Genomic DNA, 19193 nt, shown 5'->3' with positions numbered 1-19193 from the left:
CCTCCTGGGAGGACGACGCTGCTGCGGCGCAGAGCTCCATGGGAAGTGTAGTCCCCGAGGGGCGGGGCCGCCTGGCCCGGTTTGCCCTCGGGCGGCGGCCGCGTCCCGCTTGGTCCGAGCGCCCGGGGCGGCTTGGCGGGGCCGCGGCTTTGCGGAGGCTGTGGTGCCACCGCCACACGGGGCCGCCAGTGCCCGGCCCGAGGCGACAGCAGGACCTCGGCTGCCACGGGAAGGCGCCCTGGCCCCGCCGGGCCTGCCCTCAGCTGCCTTCAGCGCCCGGACTTCGCCTCTCTCAGATGCGGCAGAAGGACGAGTGTAAGTTCGAGCTCTGGGTGATTACAGGCCTTTTGCTGTCTGTTTATTAACAGGATAATCACTGTGTGCAGGTGGTGAGAGGGAAGAGGCCAGTGACCTGCTCGACGCCTTGTACCACAACAGAGATCAGCTGAACTGGGAAACTCCCGTTTTAAGATCAGGATGTGCTTGTGCCTTACCCTGGGTTCCAGTCCTGACAAATGACAGCTGTAGAAGACACTTAGTACGGTACCTTTGTTTAAAACCTTCCCCAGGCAGAAATTGTTGCTGCATGCCAGGTTTGCATGATGGGCATTTAAATTCTTAATCAGCAATGAGAGAAATTATTTGGCTTTATTTTCAAAACAATGTCATAATGCCAATGAGATCATAATTTTCTTGAATGTCAGCGTGTGGAAATGTACAGAATTTGATAAGAAAACGCACCATGAGTTTCTCTTTAGAATCAGACAGAAATTTTTTTAGCCTTAATAAGAAATGTCTGCCAGTTTTGAATTTAAATAAAGGGACAAGTAACTTGAAAGTAGTTAGTATCTGCCAAAACCAAATGTTTGTTTTTCATTTGAAGAAAAGGCTGCCAGCGAAAGCAAGCAATTCTGTAAAGGAATAATCCTATACAGCTTTTGTATCAGCTGCTTTCGTGAGATTGTCTTTAACATTAAATTCCATCTTTCTTTAAACAAAGACTGTATCATATCAATAAAAGAAGTATAGTAAAAGATTTCAGTTCTGCTGTAGGCCACTTTGTAAGAGTTGGTCTGTTTTCATAGCAGAAAATTATGCAATGTTGAATTTGAAATTGTTTGCTAGCAAAACTGAAAAGTTCTTGAAATCATACTGTAAGACTCTGGCTAACCTTTTAAAATTATTTTGGTTTCTATCCTAAACAGAATACAAACTACTGAACTTACCTAATGCCAAATCACCTTTTTCATTCCAGAAGAGGACTAAAAATGACTTTCAAAATAAGGGAAAAAATTAGCAGCTGGGAGAAAACGTGAAAGTTGTCTTCCACTTGTTGGAAAGGAGAACTGAGGATCTCGGAATATTTTACAAGGTATATTCCTAAAAACGTTGGGGTCTATGTCCTGCAGAAAATTATTCTTGCTAAGTTGGGGTATCACAAAGCTCCTTGTACAGGCAATATTTTGATTTTTGAATTTTAGATTTCTGAAACTGTTTTTATGATACTGCACGTGCTGCTAAATTAAACTACAATCTCAAAGGACTCCCATCAGGATACTGAAAGGGCATACTAAACCACAATCTGACATATGTTCCAGCTTCACAAAAACCATGATAAAGAAAACATTAGGTCAGCATGACCAATCCAGTCTGCTTTGGAGTGGGAGATGATGAAACTCCATCTATGTAAATAAGCTTTATGGTTTTCTACCAAAATATTTTTTTTAATGGTCTGTGCAAGTACACCAGTTGCAACAAAAATATTCTGCTGCTAAAACAGCATTGAGTAACTCATTCACCCCTGAAATTTGATTATTTGATTATAACTTGTGTAGCACATTTGGTACTCACTAAAGGAAAATATTTTTATTAAGGACTTGTTAGGACTGTTACCATTACCCTTAGAAGCTTATGTTCCTTGTATCTGAGATAGGATTCAAAAGTCGTGGATAGTCTACTCGAGACAATGATGAAATGATGCCCTATGACACAGCATATCTCAGCTTGCTTTTACATTGCTGTCAGGAGTAATTAGAGACACAGATAACACTCCCCAGCATCCTTCAGCATATCAGAGGTAGCAGCCAAACCAGAACTGGCTTCAGTTACTTTGTACTCAACTCACCTTCCCCCGGGAATTAACCAAGTACTTGAGTTTTCCCTTGTCACTCTCGGTTCTGCTGTGCTTCCTCATGCCCTGACAGCCCTGCCTTTCATCCTGGCTGCAGGCCAAGTCCTTCTGCAGGGGTCACTTGGAGCTAACTGGCAAGAGCACTCCAGTTCCTTGTCACAGAGATGTCTTGGAGGAAAGTGCTGCATTGTGTAATCCTGGTAGTCTGCCATACCAGCCCTTTTGAATTACTATCTTTCAGGGCAGTATTTATCTTGTTACTTGCACAGTCTGGTGGATGCATTTTTCATACTTCCTTTAATTTGATCCTGTACACTCATTACCCCACTCTCATCTGTTGCCTTCAGGTTTCTAATGCACATACAGCTGATTTTATGAACTCTTAACTTCACAGGCTGTTGAGTCACATTTTTTTTCCTTTAGCAATGTAGGTATGTTTCCCTTTATCATCTGTTTTAAGCAGTGAGCTACTTCATTCTCATGGGTGCTCCCTGGCTTGGAAGGCTTTGCTCTGGGGGACAGGTGGCTTTGGGGCAGGAAGATCTGTGGTGCTGGATGAAGAGCAGTTGGTTGAGGCATCAGGTCCCCTCTCTAGGGGAGGCAGGAGCTTTCTGTCCTCAGTTTCCAAATACTGCTGATGTTTTATAGATAATTTTGTTAACTGAGTAATTGTGGGGTTTCAGGTGGGGTAGGAGGAAACCTTCTGGAAAGAGCTCACAGATGGTTGTGAGGCTGTTCCTTTGAGGTGCTCTAGGAATGTAAAATACTGTTTGGAAAATGAATCATAGGTTCACTGGCAAAAAGGAGCCTTCAGGAGTGTATTCAAACATGAGAGAGGCAGTCAGGAGCCTGGAAAGGAAGGAAGGGATCACTGATGGGCAGCTGGAGGCACCTGTAACACCTGGTGCTGGACTTAGGCCTTAATGCTTGTCCTCTGGACACTGCCATGCTTGTTCTTCTCACAGATGCAGTGAGGCCACCTGGTCCCATGCTGGTGTTTTATGTAACAAAAATGTGCTACGTGTGCACATTTAAATCTTCAGAGCTTCATGTGAATATCTGTGCATGGCAATCCGAGGATTACTCCTTCAGCAAGAGCTGTATTGTCTTAGATAGGAGGAGATTTGAAATATATTTTCTGAGATTTATTTCTTTCGCTTTGCATAATTCAAGACGTTGTCTTTGGAAAGAGTGCAGTTGAGATAAAAAAAGCTACTGCTCTGTCTTCCTGTTTCTCCCCTCACCTTCTGGAATTCCTTCCATCCCTCTGAATTATTGCATAATTCTTTGATGAACTAGAGATCATTTCAGCTGTAACTAACCTTTAAGTCTTGTAATTAAGCCAAAACCTTTCAGTTATTCTCTATAATGCTTTAACACAAATAATCATTGCTTTGAAAGTCAGATCTTGCATTTTGAAATCAAAACCTTCTACCTCTCATAAATGGTAAGAACTGTTTTCACATTGTGACACAGGTATTTGTCCTGTAAATATATAATCTGTTTTGTCTAATAGTCATATGGTAAATAGTGTAGTTAGTTTTTAGGGGTTTAAGATACGTGTATTCAGTAGTAAAAATATTGCTAATATAATAATATGTAATAGAATAATAAATAAGAATTAATAAAATATATAGTCAACAATTTTATTCTGTGAAATTCTGTGTATTTTTATGAGAAAAGTTGAATACTCTTAAACTGTGTGCTGTGTGATGCACAAGTGTGCATAGGTGGCTTTTCCAGAGCTAAATCTAGTTTGTGGGGCATTTGTGTTGTGCCCCAGTAAATGAGCACAGCTCAGCTAGACCAGTTGCGGGTCAGAACCCTCTGGGTTGTGATCATGCCAAGTCCTATAAATGAGGCATTTTTGAATTACTGGTAATCACATAATTGGAAATCTTGACAGAGAATCCACGAGCAGGAAGACTGATGGCTGGTATTGAATAGTTGGTTAATATTCTTTCCTCCTAGTGGGCATGATACTGACACCTCAAGACATACTCCTAGAAATGGCTCTACAGGTGGAATAATAAATTGAATATGTACTTAGAGTAAATCAGGATGAGTTTTGGCACTGTTTTCCCAGAGACTGGATCTTGCATCTTAGTTTTTCTGTAGATTTCAAGTTCTTATAACCTTTTGTCATAAAAATGGAGTTGTATTGTTGATACAGAAGATACAGTCCAGAAACACTGGCTACTTCAGGAGATTTTTTTTAAAGTATGTTGCTTATATTTCATGAACGGTACTTGAACTGTGCATCCAACTTTTGTTTGGCTTCTTGAAATGCCTCCTGCTTTTTTTTATTTCTTGTTTTTTTTTTATTATTATTTCTAAAGCTGTGCCTAAGTTCTGCAAAGATTTGCGTAATGTCTTTTTACCTTCCAGGTCTGAGCCAGTATGTTGCCACTTTTTTGAATACATGATGTTAACTATTTTATTTGCAGGCAGTGTGCTAGCTCCAGGTTAAGGGCTGGAGTTGCATTCCAAATCTTATTAGTAAAACTTTATTTCTCCCCATGTGTTATTGATTCTTTTTCGATCATCTGCTGAGCTGTATAAATACCAACAAGGGTAACTATAATTTGAAGGTAAAATCTCAGGGTTGGCTTTTCCTAAAATGAAACATATGTTTGAGTTTTATTTCAGTTGAGGCTTCTGAAATTTTATTTCACTTCCAGGCTGCTTGTGGAAATTCTTTATGGTGTAAGAAATTCAAGCTTTAATCCTTAGTATTACTTTTTGAAGAATATTGCTAGGTTGTTTTTTTTTTGTAGTGCTGTGTAAAATGCAATCTCCAAATAGCTGTCTAAAGGTCCCAGAACCTTCAGAACAGCCCGAGAAAATTTTACCAAAGACAGTTTGTTAAAAGTTACATTCTCAGTTGTTACTCTATCTTCTTACTAAAAGCTTAACAAGATAAATAAATTGGAGCATGAATTCAGTCTTGAGTCATGCAATTCTGAGGTAGGGAAACTGGCCAAGATACCTCTAAATATATATAATATATAGCTTTTAGGTGAAGAAGCTGAAAGAATTCCAGTAAAGGGGTGGGTGTGTGTACAAACATCTGTAAGTTCTCTGTAGAAGCCAGAGGACTGGACAATTCTGTGTCTCAGAAATATGAGGTGCTTCAAAAAGAAGTGAATCAAGAGGAAGAAGTTTACTGCTCAAATAACATGGGCTAAATCTAAGGAGCAGGCTATGTTATAGTGTAGTATTACTCATCTTGCTGGCTCTGACACCCAAGACAGGGTTTCTTTTATTCTTGCCAAATGTCAACCATCTGTCTTGATCTCAGGAATTAGTGCCATTCCATGACATGATGTACCTTTCCTTGGAATGTCATCCTGGCTTTGGGCACTCAGGACTTCTGCTCTAACTCACATGAAGATGTGATTGGAGTGGGAAAGTCACACCACTGACCTTCAGATGTTTTAACCTGGCCTTCCTGTACAGCCTGTGCTGAGAAACACTCAGAATGGATTCAGCCTATGTTAAATTCTTGTTCTGGAGGTGCACTTAAACTACATGGTACAGCTAAGCTGTGTAATTGTAAGCCAAATTACCCTTTGGAGGAGCCTTTCTTCACTAGCCTCTTAGCTTAGATATCAAAATTCATGTCTAGTTTTGGGGACCATGGCTATCCTACAGCATGATAAAAGGGCGAGGAATGAACATTGAGTAAACAAATTCTTAACCAGTGACATGCTTTTGAAAGACTGGAAAATAATGGTTCTTTGACAATAGCAAATATCCAGGGCTTACATTTTACTGTACTACCAGCTGAGCATTGGCCATCCTGGAGGAAAAACAAACAGAAGGCAGAGAGCTTAATACATGCTAGACATCTGCCCTGCACAGAACAAAATCGTAGTCTTGAGTAGAAGAGCCTGTGTTTGTGCCGTGCAATTGGACTACAATGCTCCTTGCAGTCCTTGAAGAGAAACACAGCCTTCTTCACTCAAAGTGGACCAGCAGATGAAAGGCTATGAAAACTCATGAAGTCTCAGTGACTTCTCAAAAGGTGGATTAATGAGCAACTAACTTTTTTTTGGCACATTCTTATGCCATTATTTTTAGCCAAATCGGCCGATGGATCAATGTGGCCAAACAGATGCTGGGGCAGCAGAAGAGCAGGCAGAAATGCTGATGGGACAGAAGGGCAGGGCTGCTTCTCTTGTGTTAAGCAGTCTTGGATTGGCTACTGTTTGTAAAATTGCATTTTTGGCTATTCTTCAGCAAGGACTTGAATATGCAGGTGCCTGCCTGGATTGCAGCCTTTGAGCATATCCAGACTTGCAGAGTTAGAGAGTATTTCCAAAGGTAGTTTAACATCTTGTTCTCAAATTGATGCTGCCCTGCCTATTGTTGTCACAACATGCTGCAGCCAGGGATAAGCAGTGTTTTGAAACAGGTCAGGCTTCCTTACTGAAACTTTGCTCACAGCTGAAATCTGAAGAAACTGAAAGGTTGAGTGCTACTAAGTACTGGCTAATCTCACCCTCAGTAGTCAGAATAAATCCTGTTTTGCAAAAATTGAGAGGTAAATGGTGAAATTCCATTGTTGCTAATTCAGTTTTGTGCATCTGAATTTTCCTGTCTTGTTTAAACAAATTATAGGATCTTACTGCAGTTTCAGTCAGGTGCTTTGTATAGTGTTGCCAAGTCCTGTCATACTGCCTCACTTCACTGTATATGTGGATGCATTGAAGAACACATGCATTTAAAAATTACTGACAGATCCTTCTGGGTTAAAGGAATTATAAAAAGGGGATAATTATTTCAACATTTGATTCAGATATTCTATATAAAGCCCATTTTGGCATTATGAAAAGAACCAAAACATTGAACAGTTTGGGGGGAAGAAAGGAGACCTTTTTCTTTTTAAGGATAATATTAGTATAAATTTAAAAATGAGTCATACTCTAACTAATTTCTAACTTGGTGACTCATGCTCTGGGCAAACTAATTATCCAAGACAAGTGACTCAGAAATAGATGCTATAGTTTTGTGGCTATTGCAGTTACAACTAAATATGAGGCATGATTTTGGGTATAAAAAATGTATCTAGACCCAAAATTACGCCACAGTGCTGATTGAGGGTGTATTATACTTGCAGGTTTCTTTAATCTGATGTGTTTTTGTCCTTTTGAGGCAGGATGGTGTAGCTGGCTTCTGAGTGTCTAAAGCAGTCGTGGCCACCAAAAATGTCAGGGGTGTATTTGGACAAGGAAAATCTAATCTGGTGTGTATTTCTTTCTGTCCAGGAGCAGTGATTTGTTAAAGCCTCATTACAAGAGCATTTCTCTGATTGAACTTTTCACTTCAGATTCTTAATAAATTGTTTGATGAATATTATTGGTAACATGCATCTGGAGATGATGGGAAGATTCATGCTACATTTGCTTGGAATTGCTATAGTACCAGGCTGTTAGCAGTAATCCTTTCTCTGTTTTGTTTTTCGTTGCATGCTGCTCCTCGGCTGCAGTCTGTAAAGTATTATCGCAATGCAGGTGTGATCTGATGAAACCACAGCTAGTGCTGATGCCTGCCTATGATGGCAAGAGAACCCAGACTATAAACTTGGGATTTCTAACCTCTTAATAGGCAAGTCTGTTGCTCATCTTCCCCTCCGTTGGCTCCCTTTGTTTCTGTTCTTCCTCTGTATTATTAATTAATGTTGAAGTTCAGTGTCACTGTTTCCTGGGAACCCAGTTTCATTTGGGTGTACATACAGTCTAAAGAAGTCACATGTTACCTCCATGGTGGGAGTTCATCATGCAATGAAAATAGAAAACAGTTTTGTTTTAATAGTTCTGAATGATTTTCAGCTGAAGCAATGGAAAGGAAAGTCAGGCATATTTTAATGAAATGTTCATGTTTCTCAGCTATGATTTTTAAATTGAGAATTTAAGTTTATAGTAACATTAGAAACTATTCATAATTATTGCAGATAACCTATACAGCCTTATTCTCAGAAAATAGGCTATTCATTAGGATAGCTGAAATGATTCCTGCCTGTAGTGAGACAGGAGAATGTCTCAAGCAAGCTGCATTGAATAGTAGTTTGTATTCTCTTTCTTTGGTTGTAAGTATAGCGGACAGCAGGTGAAATAATTAATGACGCAGAGAATAACACAAATCATGTCAAACAAGGCCTTCAAACACTGTGCTTTGGGGTCAATTACCTGTGTGCCTGGAACTTTGATCACACTGGTAATGGCCAGATGACATAACTTGGGTGGATGTATAAATAGGCAGCTTTTCACTGAATTTCAAGCAGAACAAGAAATGTCAGTGAAATGAAAATGGGTGTTTCTAATATCCTCAAGGAACTTCAACAAAGGAAGCTAATACTGATTAATTGATTTGCTGAAACTGCAAGCAAGAGGGTTTGTTTGCTTGGTTTTTAAACTTAAATGGATCCTGTTTCCAATAAGCAGCATGAAGGAGGAGTATTTCCAGGGCACTGCCATTCCAAATGGAAGACAGCATGTTCTCTGCCTGATGAAATGTAAGTTCGACTGCTAATCAGCCTGCCTAAAGCACTGCTAGATTAATAGCCAGTTTTCCTGAGAATACAGCTTCTGGGGAACTGAAGCTGTTTTATTTTTTTTAAAAGAAAATTAAGATAATCTTATTTTTTTCAAGTAGTAGTCTTTCAAGTTTCCCTTTCAGCATTGACCCTGCCTGGGCAAATGAGTTAAAAATATGAGACTCTCGAAGTCTGCTGCTAATTTTTTCAGTTGAGGGGCATGGACGTTTAAATTTCTGGTTTGGGCGAAACTGATCCAAATATAGCTTTCATTTTGGAAGTGAGACCTGTCTCCAAGTCCTTTCTCAGCTCTCTTGCTACTTTTTATTTTAGCGTTATTGCTTTTTTTTTCTTTAAATGGAAGGTGAGAAGAGCAGTTATTCACAGTTTGTAAAGGGTTTGAAGATCCGTGTGCACAGAGCACTATGTAAGTGAAAATTATTTAAATTCAGAACTATGTTTTGTCTTCTTCCTTTTTTCATTATGTCAGTCTATGCTGTGACTGAAGTCAATCTGCTTATAATGAAATCTAAACTTGGTTGGTGATTAAGGGTGGTGATTTTGGGGATTTTTGTTTTAATCACAGACTTTATAGTTCACTGAAATTAGGGTTCCAGCCTGATTTCTCTCTGCAGGAAAGATAAGGTTTTTTTCTTAATGTTTTCGTTAATTGTCGTTGCTGTTCCTGTGAAAATAGCCATGATGAATCCATCACTGGTGCTCTTTGCATTTGCTTCAAAATGTGGCATGAATGTGCTCTAAAAACGACTTTGTCTAAGTATGTCTGCATGTGTTCTGGGAGGATCTAGGATCTAAGGTCTGAAAACTGTCAATGATGAGGAGGTCATAAATCAGACAGCTTTTTTTTCGTTTAGGATTTTAGGTCACAGGTATCGATTTCAGCTTGTATCAGATTGCAGTTGTGCCTGTGAATGAAGACTAATGTCATATTTGTGGGCATTATGTTATGTGCAGTCCATGACCACTGATGCCTCAAAACCATTGCATCAGTTTTTCTCTTACACCTTTATCTGATGTGGTATGTGTACCTTCCTTTCTGATCTGTGTGCTTGTTCTCATCTTTTTATTTTCCTTTTTTTTGTGTATGTGTGTGTATGTATTTTGGGAATTTGTTTGGTTTTTGTTCCGTTGGTTTTGGTTTTTGGTTTGGTTCCCCCTTTCCTTCTAAGAGGAAGTGGAATGAAGGTAAGATACATGTCTCCTCAGGTACAAATTAAATTTTATAAATGAAGAAAAAGCAAATCAGTTGGTGCTTACTACTTTTAGAGCAGTCAGGAAAAAAGGATGAGGGATAGATGTCTTTGCTGAATCAGTTCTGTTTTCAGTGGATATACAAAGGTTTCCTAAACTGAGAAAAAGTATCTGTCTCCTGTTTTACAGGAGATACACAATGCTTTTGTTTTCTCATTCAATGTGTGAAATCACTGGCAGCAAAAGAAACAGTAGCTTCTTTAGCTGACATCTATGTCAAAATTAAGGATAAATACAATAAATTTGGTTAGCAGTGTTCATGAGATCAAGGAGTCTGATTTACCATTTTGGGTTGAAAAGAACAATAAATACATATAATCAGAACTTTATATGTGAGTGTTAAAGTAATGTCCCAGGTTGTTAGGCTATATATTACAAGATACAAAATCTTTTGTGCTCTGTGGTACTTGGCACATATTTCTTAGATAATTGATGCACATAACTTATTTTGATCACCCATATGGTGTCTTTGAGTCTTAAATTCCCATTAGACCAAGTGTGTGTTTGTATTAGATATGTTTTATTGCAAGCAAACAAATATTTTGGTGACACTAAGATCACTGCAGTGAAATACAAATTGGTTCCTATGCAGGAGAGACTCTGAAGGTTGCTTTCCATGGTAGGGGTTTTCTTCACAGTGTATCTAATGAAAAAACAGAAGTCTATAATTACAGTTTTGGTATATTTTTTTAGTGTATACATAGTTTGTATTGACCTTGTGGAAACATGAAAGCTCTAAATTGGCCTCTTGGACATAATGAAATGCACAGCACAGAACATATTTACTATAAGGTAAAGTCACTGGTTTCAGAAATATTCAGAAGATATAACTATGGCAGACCCACTCAATGCTAGTGTAAGGTTGTTTCCCTTCTTTGTTACCAGGTAATTGGAGCATTTAAGGACAAATTTATTATTTGTAGCATAGCTCCTTCCTACACAAGACTCTCATTCTTTGCAAACATGGATTAAAAAGGTATTTTTCAAAATACTAGCATTTGTGTATTTTCTGTGGTTTCAACTTAAACTCACAAGGACCTACTAAATGTTTTTTAGCCTAAATAGATCTTTGGTCTATCTGTCTGAAAGCACATATTCTACTAAATTTTTAGCTCCAGGTGAGTTGTGATGTTTGGACTTAAACCGTGTGCTGAAATGTTCATTCAGACATACGCTTCCTTACTACTGGAGAAATACTAAAGGTGTGGTGTGTTTCCATTTTTCACTAATTCCCATCTCTGAGCTAGTTTAAAAGAAGGAAAATTAAACCTTTCTAGGCTTTGATGGACACTGTGTGTTGCCTTCTGAATTAAATGAGTAAGCCAATTTTGTCTGCATTGGAGGTATGTGTGTGCAGCTAAAATAGTTTAAAGAGATGCCTTTTCTTTCTCTTCCAAACACAGGCATAGGAAGTCAGGTTCTCTGTTGTTACCTGATTCGTTATTATTGATATCCATGGAAATTTCATGTCAGCATTTAAGCTCTGGGAGTACAGACAAATGCAAGCTAAAAGTTTCTTGTACAGCTGACTGTTGATAGGAGAACCAGTTTCTCTTCTTTAGATGTGGCAGTGCTGAATAAAGAGGTAGTCTTTTGTACTTGGCAGCCATTCATTCTTTCAAAGTGCTTGTTTTGAAACTATCACTTACCTCCTGATTGCATTGTGAAGGACCACATGAAAATGCTGAGTTGCAAAAAAAGTGTAGACATTCAGCTGAGCAAAACCAGTATGTATACATACACGAGGATAATTGTCTGTGGGGGAGCAGTCAGGAGCAAAGGCCATTGTTTTCTCTGCTAAATGCTCTGCCACTTATTGCAAGAATTTATTCTTTTTTATGATGATGAACTTTATTTCTCAATCAGTGGATTGTGAACTTGCATGTTTTCCAATCACATTATGTATATTTAAGTTCGATAGTTAAAAGATAAGCAGCAGTACACTGAGCCAAATACTTGGGTAAAAGGTAGACTTTATGGGGCAAAGGAGAGTGCATTGGAAATGAGTTTTTAGCTTTTTTACATACCTAAGAGTTTGAATCCTTTACCTGTTTGTTTTCTTTTTTAAAAAGTTCTCTGCAGAGTAGGAACTATGGTATGGGAAAAAAAGATTATTCTCCTCCAACAGGTGCTTTATCTTCACTGTCTGGTGCTCCTAAGAAATAATCAAGGACCCTAAATGCTACTAATTTGGGGAGTTTTATTTGAGATGTCTGAACTAAGGCACTTAATGGTTTTTTTTCCCTGTAAAAGAAGAGCACCAATAGCTCTTTAACTGCCAGGGCTCAGTTAAAGTTGGAGAGATTAAGTGTAAACTAAGTTATAATTGTCTATTTGGACATAGAAACAGAGGTATTGGCAGGGAAGGCTTTAGGGAGAAAAGGTTATCACTGCTTTGTGACTGCTGCATGCTTTTTTTCAGTTGGGATGAAAGACAGCAACCACAATCCCTAATCTCATCTCAGAACTGCCAGAGGAGAACTGTAGAAACCACTTGGACTGCTGCAAAATCTGGCCACAGGCATGGGCGAGATGGTAAGACCATCCTACAATCCTACAATCCTACCTGTGTACCTTTCTGACTCTTATTCCCTGGTCTTGGCTGCTGTTGTTAGATGTGTAAATCAGGACTGTTACGTAGGCAGGTAGTGATTAGACAAGGGGGACCAGAGGAGAGAATTACATCAGATGTTGTTAGAAATAAATTCTCTACTCAGAGGATGGTGGGGCACTGAAAAAGGTTGTCCAGACAAATTGCCTCATTCCTGGCAGTGTTCAAGCCAGATTGGGTAGGGCCTTGAGCAGCCTGATCTGGTGAGTGGCATCCCTCTGTGTGGCAGGGGGCTTGGAACTAAATAGTATTTAAGGTCCCTTCCACCCCAAACAATTCTGTGTCCTAGTCCAGACAGCATTCCAGGTAGCATTCACGCTGCCTTGCCTGGCCACTGAGCTTGGCACTTCGGCCAGGAGATGTATCTATGCCCTATTTGTCATCAACAAAGAAAAAGAACATTGCTCCTCAGGGCTGTTCAGACTACCAAAGCAACGTTCCTGCTTACACAGAGTGCCTCTTTCTGTGTTTCTCTCCCTTGATAAAAGTAAGGGAGAGATGAGCTTTCCCTCTGTGCAGGGCTTTTCTTCATAATATAAACAGGTTTTCTTTAAGTGCCAAAGAAGGCAAAATTTAAAGAAGTCTGTACTAATAGGTGGGTGAAAGGGGAAGGAACTGATGGTCTGAATATCATCTTTCTTAGCCTCTATCTGACAAAGATTTGGGCATATGACTAAATTTATGCCATTCATTTCCTGTGTCATTTGCAATCAGTTTTCTCTCTCAGATGCTTTAGTGTTTGGGGGAAGCAGAATTCTCATATGAGCTAGCTGTTGTGATAGTAAGACTTCCTTAGCTTTCCTGAGTCACCCCAATAATCCCAGAGGTCTTTATGTCCATTTTTAAGTACTCTGACATTGCACTTGCCAGGTAAGACTTTTACTCAGTTTTAGAGCTGTTTTGTCCCATTTGATTTACACATCTATCACTTGTCATTATATAGTTATGTTTGACTGTTGGTCTTCTAGCGCTGCAATTTATGAGAAAAAGAACTTGAAAAAACGTGTCTACCAAAGGTCCTGCATACACCAAAACAGTATGGGTTTTTTTCCAGTTCTGAAGAGAAATTGAGAATAAATACCAGACTCCTACACTTGGCACTTTCTATTTAATATGTGCAATATGTGAATATACCTAAAACAAATCAACAGTATATTTTTTTTTGTGAGGAATGTTCTAAATAGTTAGTTTATTCTGCTTTACTACATTTGCTTTATTTCAAAGAGGAAAAATTGAGTAAGAACTAGTATAACTGGCCTGCAGTATAGAAACAGGATAAACATGGACATAATCTGAATAGAAATATAAACAGGAATGGCAGAGTGCCAGCAACTGCTTGAAATCCTCAGGCAGCTAGAGCAGAAGTTTCTCTCCTTACATTCTTTGCATTGCGTAAAACAGTCTGTGTCGTTTGAGAAGATATGTATGTACATGTGTCTTGTTACCACCTCTCTCCAAAATATGACCAAACCTCTACAGCTGGGTGGCTTTGAATTAGAATAACACCACTAGTACTCTGTAAGATTTTTTTTGTTGTTTTTGGATAACAGATTTACATGTGGACTGCACCTGTTTGATACTTACTTTAGCTTAGCTTTGGACCGCAGATATAGGAGTCCCATGGAATGAAGGAGGGAGGTACAACCCTCAGAGGTTCCTAAAAAGTTTCAAGCCAGATTGTCTGATGATAATATACCTGAAAGGGTGGTGTGTTTTGTTTGTTTGTTTGTTTTTTCCAGTTCCATTGATTTTGAAACTGCAACATCTGGAGCACAGCACTTTTGATCCATGGCAAACTATCCTAACTGCAAGGGAGTCAGTAGTTTGCTGAAACTGACAGTGTTAGAGAATTATAGACTTGCCTTCTATGTTTATAAACAAATAAAAAGAGGTGGGAGAAAGCTGAGTGTCTGAAGCACAGGCAGGTATGGAATAATCCATTAAGTGTTTGCTGTGCAAATGTGTAATATGCAGTGAGTTGGTATAGCAGACTTGTTCAGTGATCTAAGATCATTTGTGTCCTGGATTGTTCAGCATACAATGTGTTTGTAGTCCTTTTCTCACCAGATTGCTGGTTTACAGTGAGATACATAGAACATCTTTAAAAATATAAACTAGAAGCTTCCACCTGCTTCAGTTGAAGAAGAAAGACAGGAAGACTGAGTAAATGATAATTTTGAAAGAGCTGAAATCATCCTTGACTTCGTTTGTCAATATTGCACCTAGATTCTATTTAGATTGTTTTACAAGTTTAACTGAAAACTGAACTGGCAAACTTTTTTTAGACAGCTAGAGTAAAAGGAACAGGAAAAATTTATTTTAGTTGCACCAAGGTGTTAGAAACTTTACTTGTAATACATGCCATGACTTCATTGACAGATTTTATATGTTCCAGTCCCCTTCTATCTGTGGCATAATTGTGCAAAATTAACAGCAAAATGTTAGGGAAATACTTCATTAGAAATAAAGGATTGGAAGGAACTTCAGAAAGATGCCTTCTCCTTGCTTCAAGTCTGGATCAGTTCTATTTAAACCATTTATCCACAGATATTTAGCTTCCCTAAAAACTTGCCAGTAATGAACAGCCAAGTCTTCCAGTTCAGTCTAATCCTTGTCAAACTTCATGCTAGGAAATGTCTGCCTTCAGTGTGTAAAGTAAATTTCCCTTCCTGCAGTTGCCACTTATGAATTTTCTTATTTCTCGATAACTGTGATGATTTCCTTTGCTGCTACCTGTTCCAGAATGTATACCCCTTCAAATCTTTCATTTCATAGACTAAAACTTGATTCTGTTAGTTATTCCAAAAGTTTTTTAGAAGCTTAAAATTGGACACAATACTTGAGTACAGTATTCCAGTGAGTCAGTGGAAGGACTATTCTGCTACCACAAGGAAACCTTAAGTGTGCGATTAAAGGTGCTCTTGCTTTTCTTGGAGTAAGGTAAAAAGTTGCCACCTTTCAGCTGAGATACAGTGACTGCTCGTGTGTCTGCTCCCAGTAAATGCAGAGAAAAAAAGGTTTGATCTTCTGTTCCATATTGGGCTGACTGTATGTGCAGTCAGTCTCTGTACCAGGGACGAGGAGGGACAACTCTTACCAGCTGGGGACAGTAGCAGCATTGATTCCTCATGCCCTAAGAGGTTAGACTTGACAATTTTGTAAAATGTAGCCAGCCAGCTGCCTAGATCAGCCATCAAATGACATGAAGGTCTGTGCCAGTCCAGGCAGCAGCCTCCTGCTTTGTAATTTAAACATAACCAGGTAAGTTAGAGACTTCTCAAGGAATTTCACCGTTTTGGAAGCACTGAGCCCCCATGTAGCAGTAAGTGTTTGTAGCCTGTCTTCCTTCTTACTCTCTTCCAGGGCTTTTGGGCTGGCAACTACAAATGCTTAAGCATAAGAAAATTAAGAAAACTCTAAGTGTTTTAATAATCTTTAGAATATTATTTGCAGGCTGTTAGGAAGAAAATTTTACTTTGTTCTCAAACACTCTTTCTTTATTTTCCCAACTTGGTGTGCCTGTTTTTCTGTTGCTTGCTCTCAGTTACCTAAACATAATGTTCTGGTCCCAGCCAAGAAGTGGAAGAATGCCACCTTACCTCTCCTGAAGCCATTTCTTTACGCAGTATCCCTTTCTGGAGACAGTTATAATAGTTCTTCATTCTATGTATTTGTTCTACCCTGGAGGCCCCGTGTCCTGTACTAATTGTAGGTGTAAGAACGAGCCGTTATGAGACCTGTGTTTACTTTAAGGACAACCATGCATATAGTGACTGGCAGTTTGTATAAAGAAATGACCTTCATGTACAGAGTAAAACTCAATTAGTGTTTCTTTTCAAGTATACACACAACACCGTAGCATAGTTCACCCGGTTTTATTTTATATCCACTTGATAATTTATATATTCCATTCAGAAAATGCATTTTTACACTTGGATATCTCAGCGGTCAGAGAATAAATCACAGTCACAAGATTATCACTGCTGTGCAGGGAAAGCCAAGATACTAATAAAGCATGAGGTCAAACACATTCAAGGTCACACAAGTCCCTCTAAGCTGTTGAGTGACACGTGACAACGTAGGCAAAAACTTGCACGTTGCTACCGATGCGTAAGTAACTTTGTGTGAGGTACAAGGCATACCTGGGTGCACACGCACCGGGGCCTCCGAGACACAGATACCTGAGTCACAGGAGTATGCGCCAGGGTACGCCGAAGCGAAAACGACCTCGCGGCCGGTGCCAGGGGCAGGCTGCTCGGTGTGCAGCAGCGGGCAGGGTGGCGGGAGCCAGGCCCCCCCGCAGCGGTACCGGGGGCAGCGTGCGGTGGCCGTGCCCTGCCGGCCCGGCCCGCCCGCGCGCTCCCGGGGCCGCTGGCGGAGGCCCGCAGGTGCGGGGCGCGGCGCCGGGAGCGCGCACGTTGCCCGGGCGGGGGGGGGTCGCCGCGTCCCCGGCGAGGGCGGCGGCCGCCCCTCTGCAGCGCGCTGCGGGCAGGACGCCTGCGCCGTGCGGGGGGGCGGGCGCCGCATCCCTGCGCTCGGAGCTGCGGGCACGGGCGCCGGCATGAGCGGAGGCTTCGCCGCGCCCAGCCGGACCTGAGCCGGGAGACAAAGGGGGAGAAGCTGCAGCCATGGGCGAGCAGCTCCGCGCCCAGCCCGCCGCCTCAGCGGGGCCGCCGCCGCCCGCCGCCGCCTCCTGCTCTCTGCTCGGCGGGCTGCTGCAGAACGGCTTCCACCCCTCGGGTCCGCAGCTCAGTAACGGCGGCTGCGGGGATCCGCCGCATCCGCTGCTGCTACGCCCGGAGCTGCCGTCGCTCAGCCACGGCTCCCCGGCCAAGAAATGCAGGCTGCGGCGGAGGATGGACTCGGGCCGGCGGCACAGGCCACGTAAGTGATGACCACGGCGGCTCTGGGGAACGGCGCCGGCCCGGCCTCCTCCGCGCGGCGCTGCCGCAGCCCGGCCCGGTGTCAGGCGGCCGCGGGTCCCGCGCCACCTCCTTCCCTGCGGAGCGCCGCCCGGTCGGGGCTGACGGCACGGCCGCCCGGCTCCGCGCCGCGGGCGTTCCGCCCCCCGACGCCGGCTGCCGGGCGGGCGGAGCGAGGGCCCCGTGCCGGCCAATGCGGCGGCGCCGCTCGGGCACGGCCCCGCTCCCGCGTGGGCCGGGCCCGCCCTGCGCCAATGGGGCGGCGGCGGGCGGGGAGCGGCGGCCCGGCACAAACGCGGCGGGCTGCGGGCGGCTGCTCCTTGCCGAGCTGCGCGTCGGGCGGTGCCCAGGTCCTGCCCGTCTCGCCACCTCCCCGCCGCACACATGAAGCTCATAGTGCCCAAGAAACACTGTGAGTAACACCGGGGCGCTCTGCTGCTTGGGAAGGCTCGGCGGGCTTAGTGTGTGCTCCTTTCGCAAGCCTTGTTAGAATGAAGGAAGAAATGAATCTGGGAGCTCGGAGCAAGTTATTCTGACTGGCGGGGAAAAAATATTTGTAAACAGCTGAAATTTGTAATATGCTTTTCATTTAGGAAGTGTTCGTGAACTGTCTATTTCAGGTTTGGTTTATAAGGCTGAGATTCAAACGTCCTATTTGTTAATTCTGTATTTCCTTAATTCTGTATGGTTTATTGCTTAGTAGTCTTGCTTACAGTAGGTTTAGAGGTACTGAATAATTCCATGGTAAACTTTGCAAGTAAAACAGTCTAGGGGAAAAACTACTCCATTTCTTTCCACTCTCATTTCGCTAACCCTTCACATAAACCCACAAAAGTTTGCTTCTTTGTTACAAGTTCAGCGTGTTCCAAGAGGGTAATAGCGATAGTCAGGATCAGAGCTGCCTGCTGCCAAAACTTAAAGATGTTTCTACTCAGTAGGAAGTAGTGTGCATTCAGCTACTCTGGGTTTTGTTTGTTTTTTTTTTTCTTTGTCTTGAAGTGATTATTTAAAAAGCTTTCTTGTTAAACAGAACAAAATATTCAGAAACAGCCTTGAAGAGCTGCACCTTTCATAGGACTGTGTATTAGCAAGTGCCTTTTCTGGCTTTTTCCAAGCTTTTGATTAGCTTCTCATGCTACTTTCCCCTAGAATGTTCTCTGATTGATTAATCATGTAGTACTTACAGTAACTTGGTAGTTAATTTAGTCCTTTATCAAATGTAACCTATCAATGACCAAGTCATTCTCTGTCACAAACTGTTTTTGTCATTTCTGTCCTGCTTCACGTTTTCTTCATGAACAAAACCTGCAGAACTTGGACTGGCTTACATTTTGATTTGGTGTAACTAAGAAGAGTCAGCACTTGCATGTCAAACCCTCCATAATAGTAAAAACAATTTTGAAGCAAAGAATAAAGCTTTTAGGGATTCCTGTAATCATTTGATTAAGAAAGATGAGAGTTTTGGAATTTCCATCCCATCTTGAGGGAAGAAAGAGCCCATCAGAGTTAAAAGCATAGGTGACTGACTGTATTGCTCTAGATGTATGACAACTGAATCTTCAGGTGTGGAGTTTTAGTGAAATGAGGCTTTAATGAAGACAGCAACTGAGGGAAGTGGTTTGTAGAATTACTTCGTGGGCAGTTTATTTGCTGATTAAAATACATGAATGTTTGCTGATATGCTTTTTATAGATGTAGTTTATTTTGTACAAGAAAGAG

The 19193-nt window shown here is 41.4% G+C and overlaps 1 protein-coding gene across 11 annotated transcripts in view; it reads left to right on the top strand.

Moving 5' to 3' along the window:
* The first annotated feature begins 66 nt into the window (after window positions 1-66).
* Window positions 67-19193, top strand: part of PANK1 (pantothenate kinase 1) — a 42750-nt gene continuing 23623 nt past the window's right edge. Inside the window, exons 1-6 of one of the 11 annotated variants that reach the window (XM_088169111.1) lie at window positions 162-315; window positions 387-543; window positions 1256-1372; window positions 7623-7741; window positions 8578-8648; window positions 12364-12476. Coding sequence is in view for 4 of the 11 variants with exons in the window: in XM_014875384.2 (XP_014730870.2) it covers window positions 17181-17436 (256 nt within the window). In the remaining 7 variants the exon portion in view is untranslated. Of the gene's footprint in view, window positions 316-386; window positions 544-1205; window positions 1373-7622; window positions 7742-7779; window positions 8649-9107; window positions 12477-17047; window positions 17437-17766; window positions 17887-19193 lie in introns of those variants that run through there. The other 10 variants (XM_088169109.1, XM_088169112.1, XM_088169106.1 and 7 more) reach the window with 10 other exon arrangements.

The sequence above is a fragment of the Sturnus vulgaris genome, chromosome 8, assembly GCF_052056855.1.
Source record: "Sturnus vulgaris isolate bStuVul1 chromosome 8, bStuVul1.hap1, whole genome shotgun sequence".
NCBI lineage: Eukaryota > Metazoa > Chordata > Aves > Passeriformes > Sturnidae > Sturnus > Sturnus vulgaris.
This window is presented reverse-complemented; position numbering and strand designations above follow the sequence as displayed.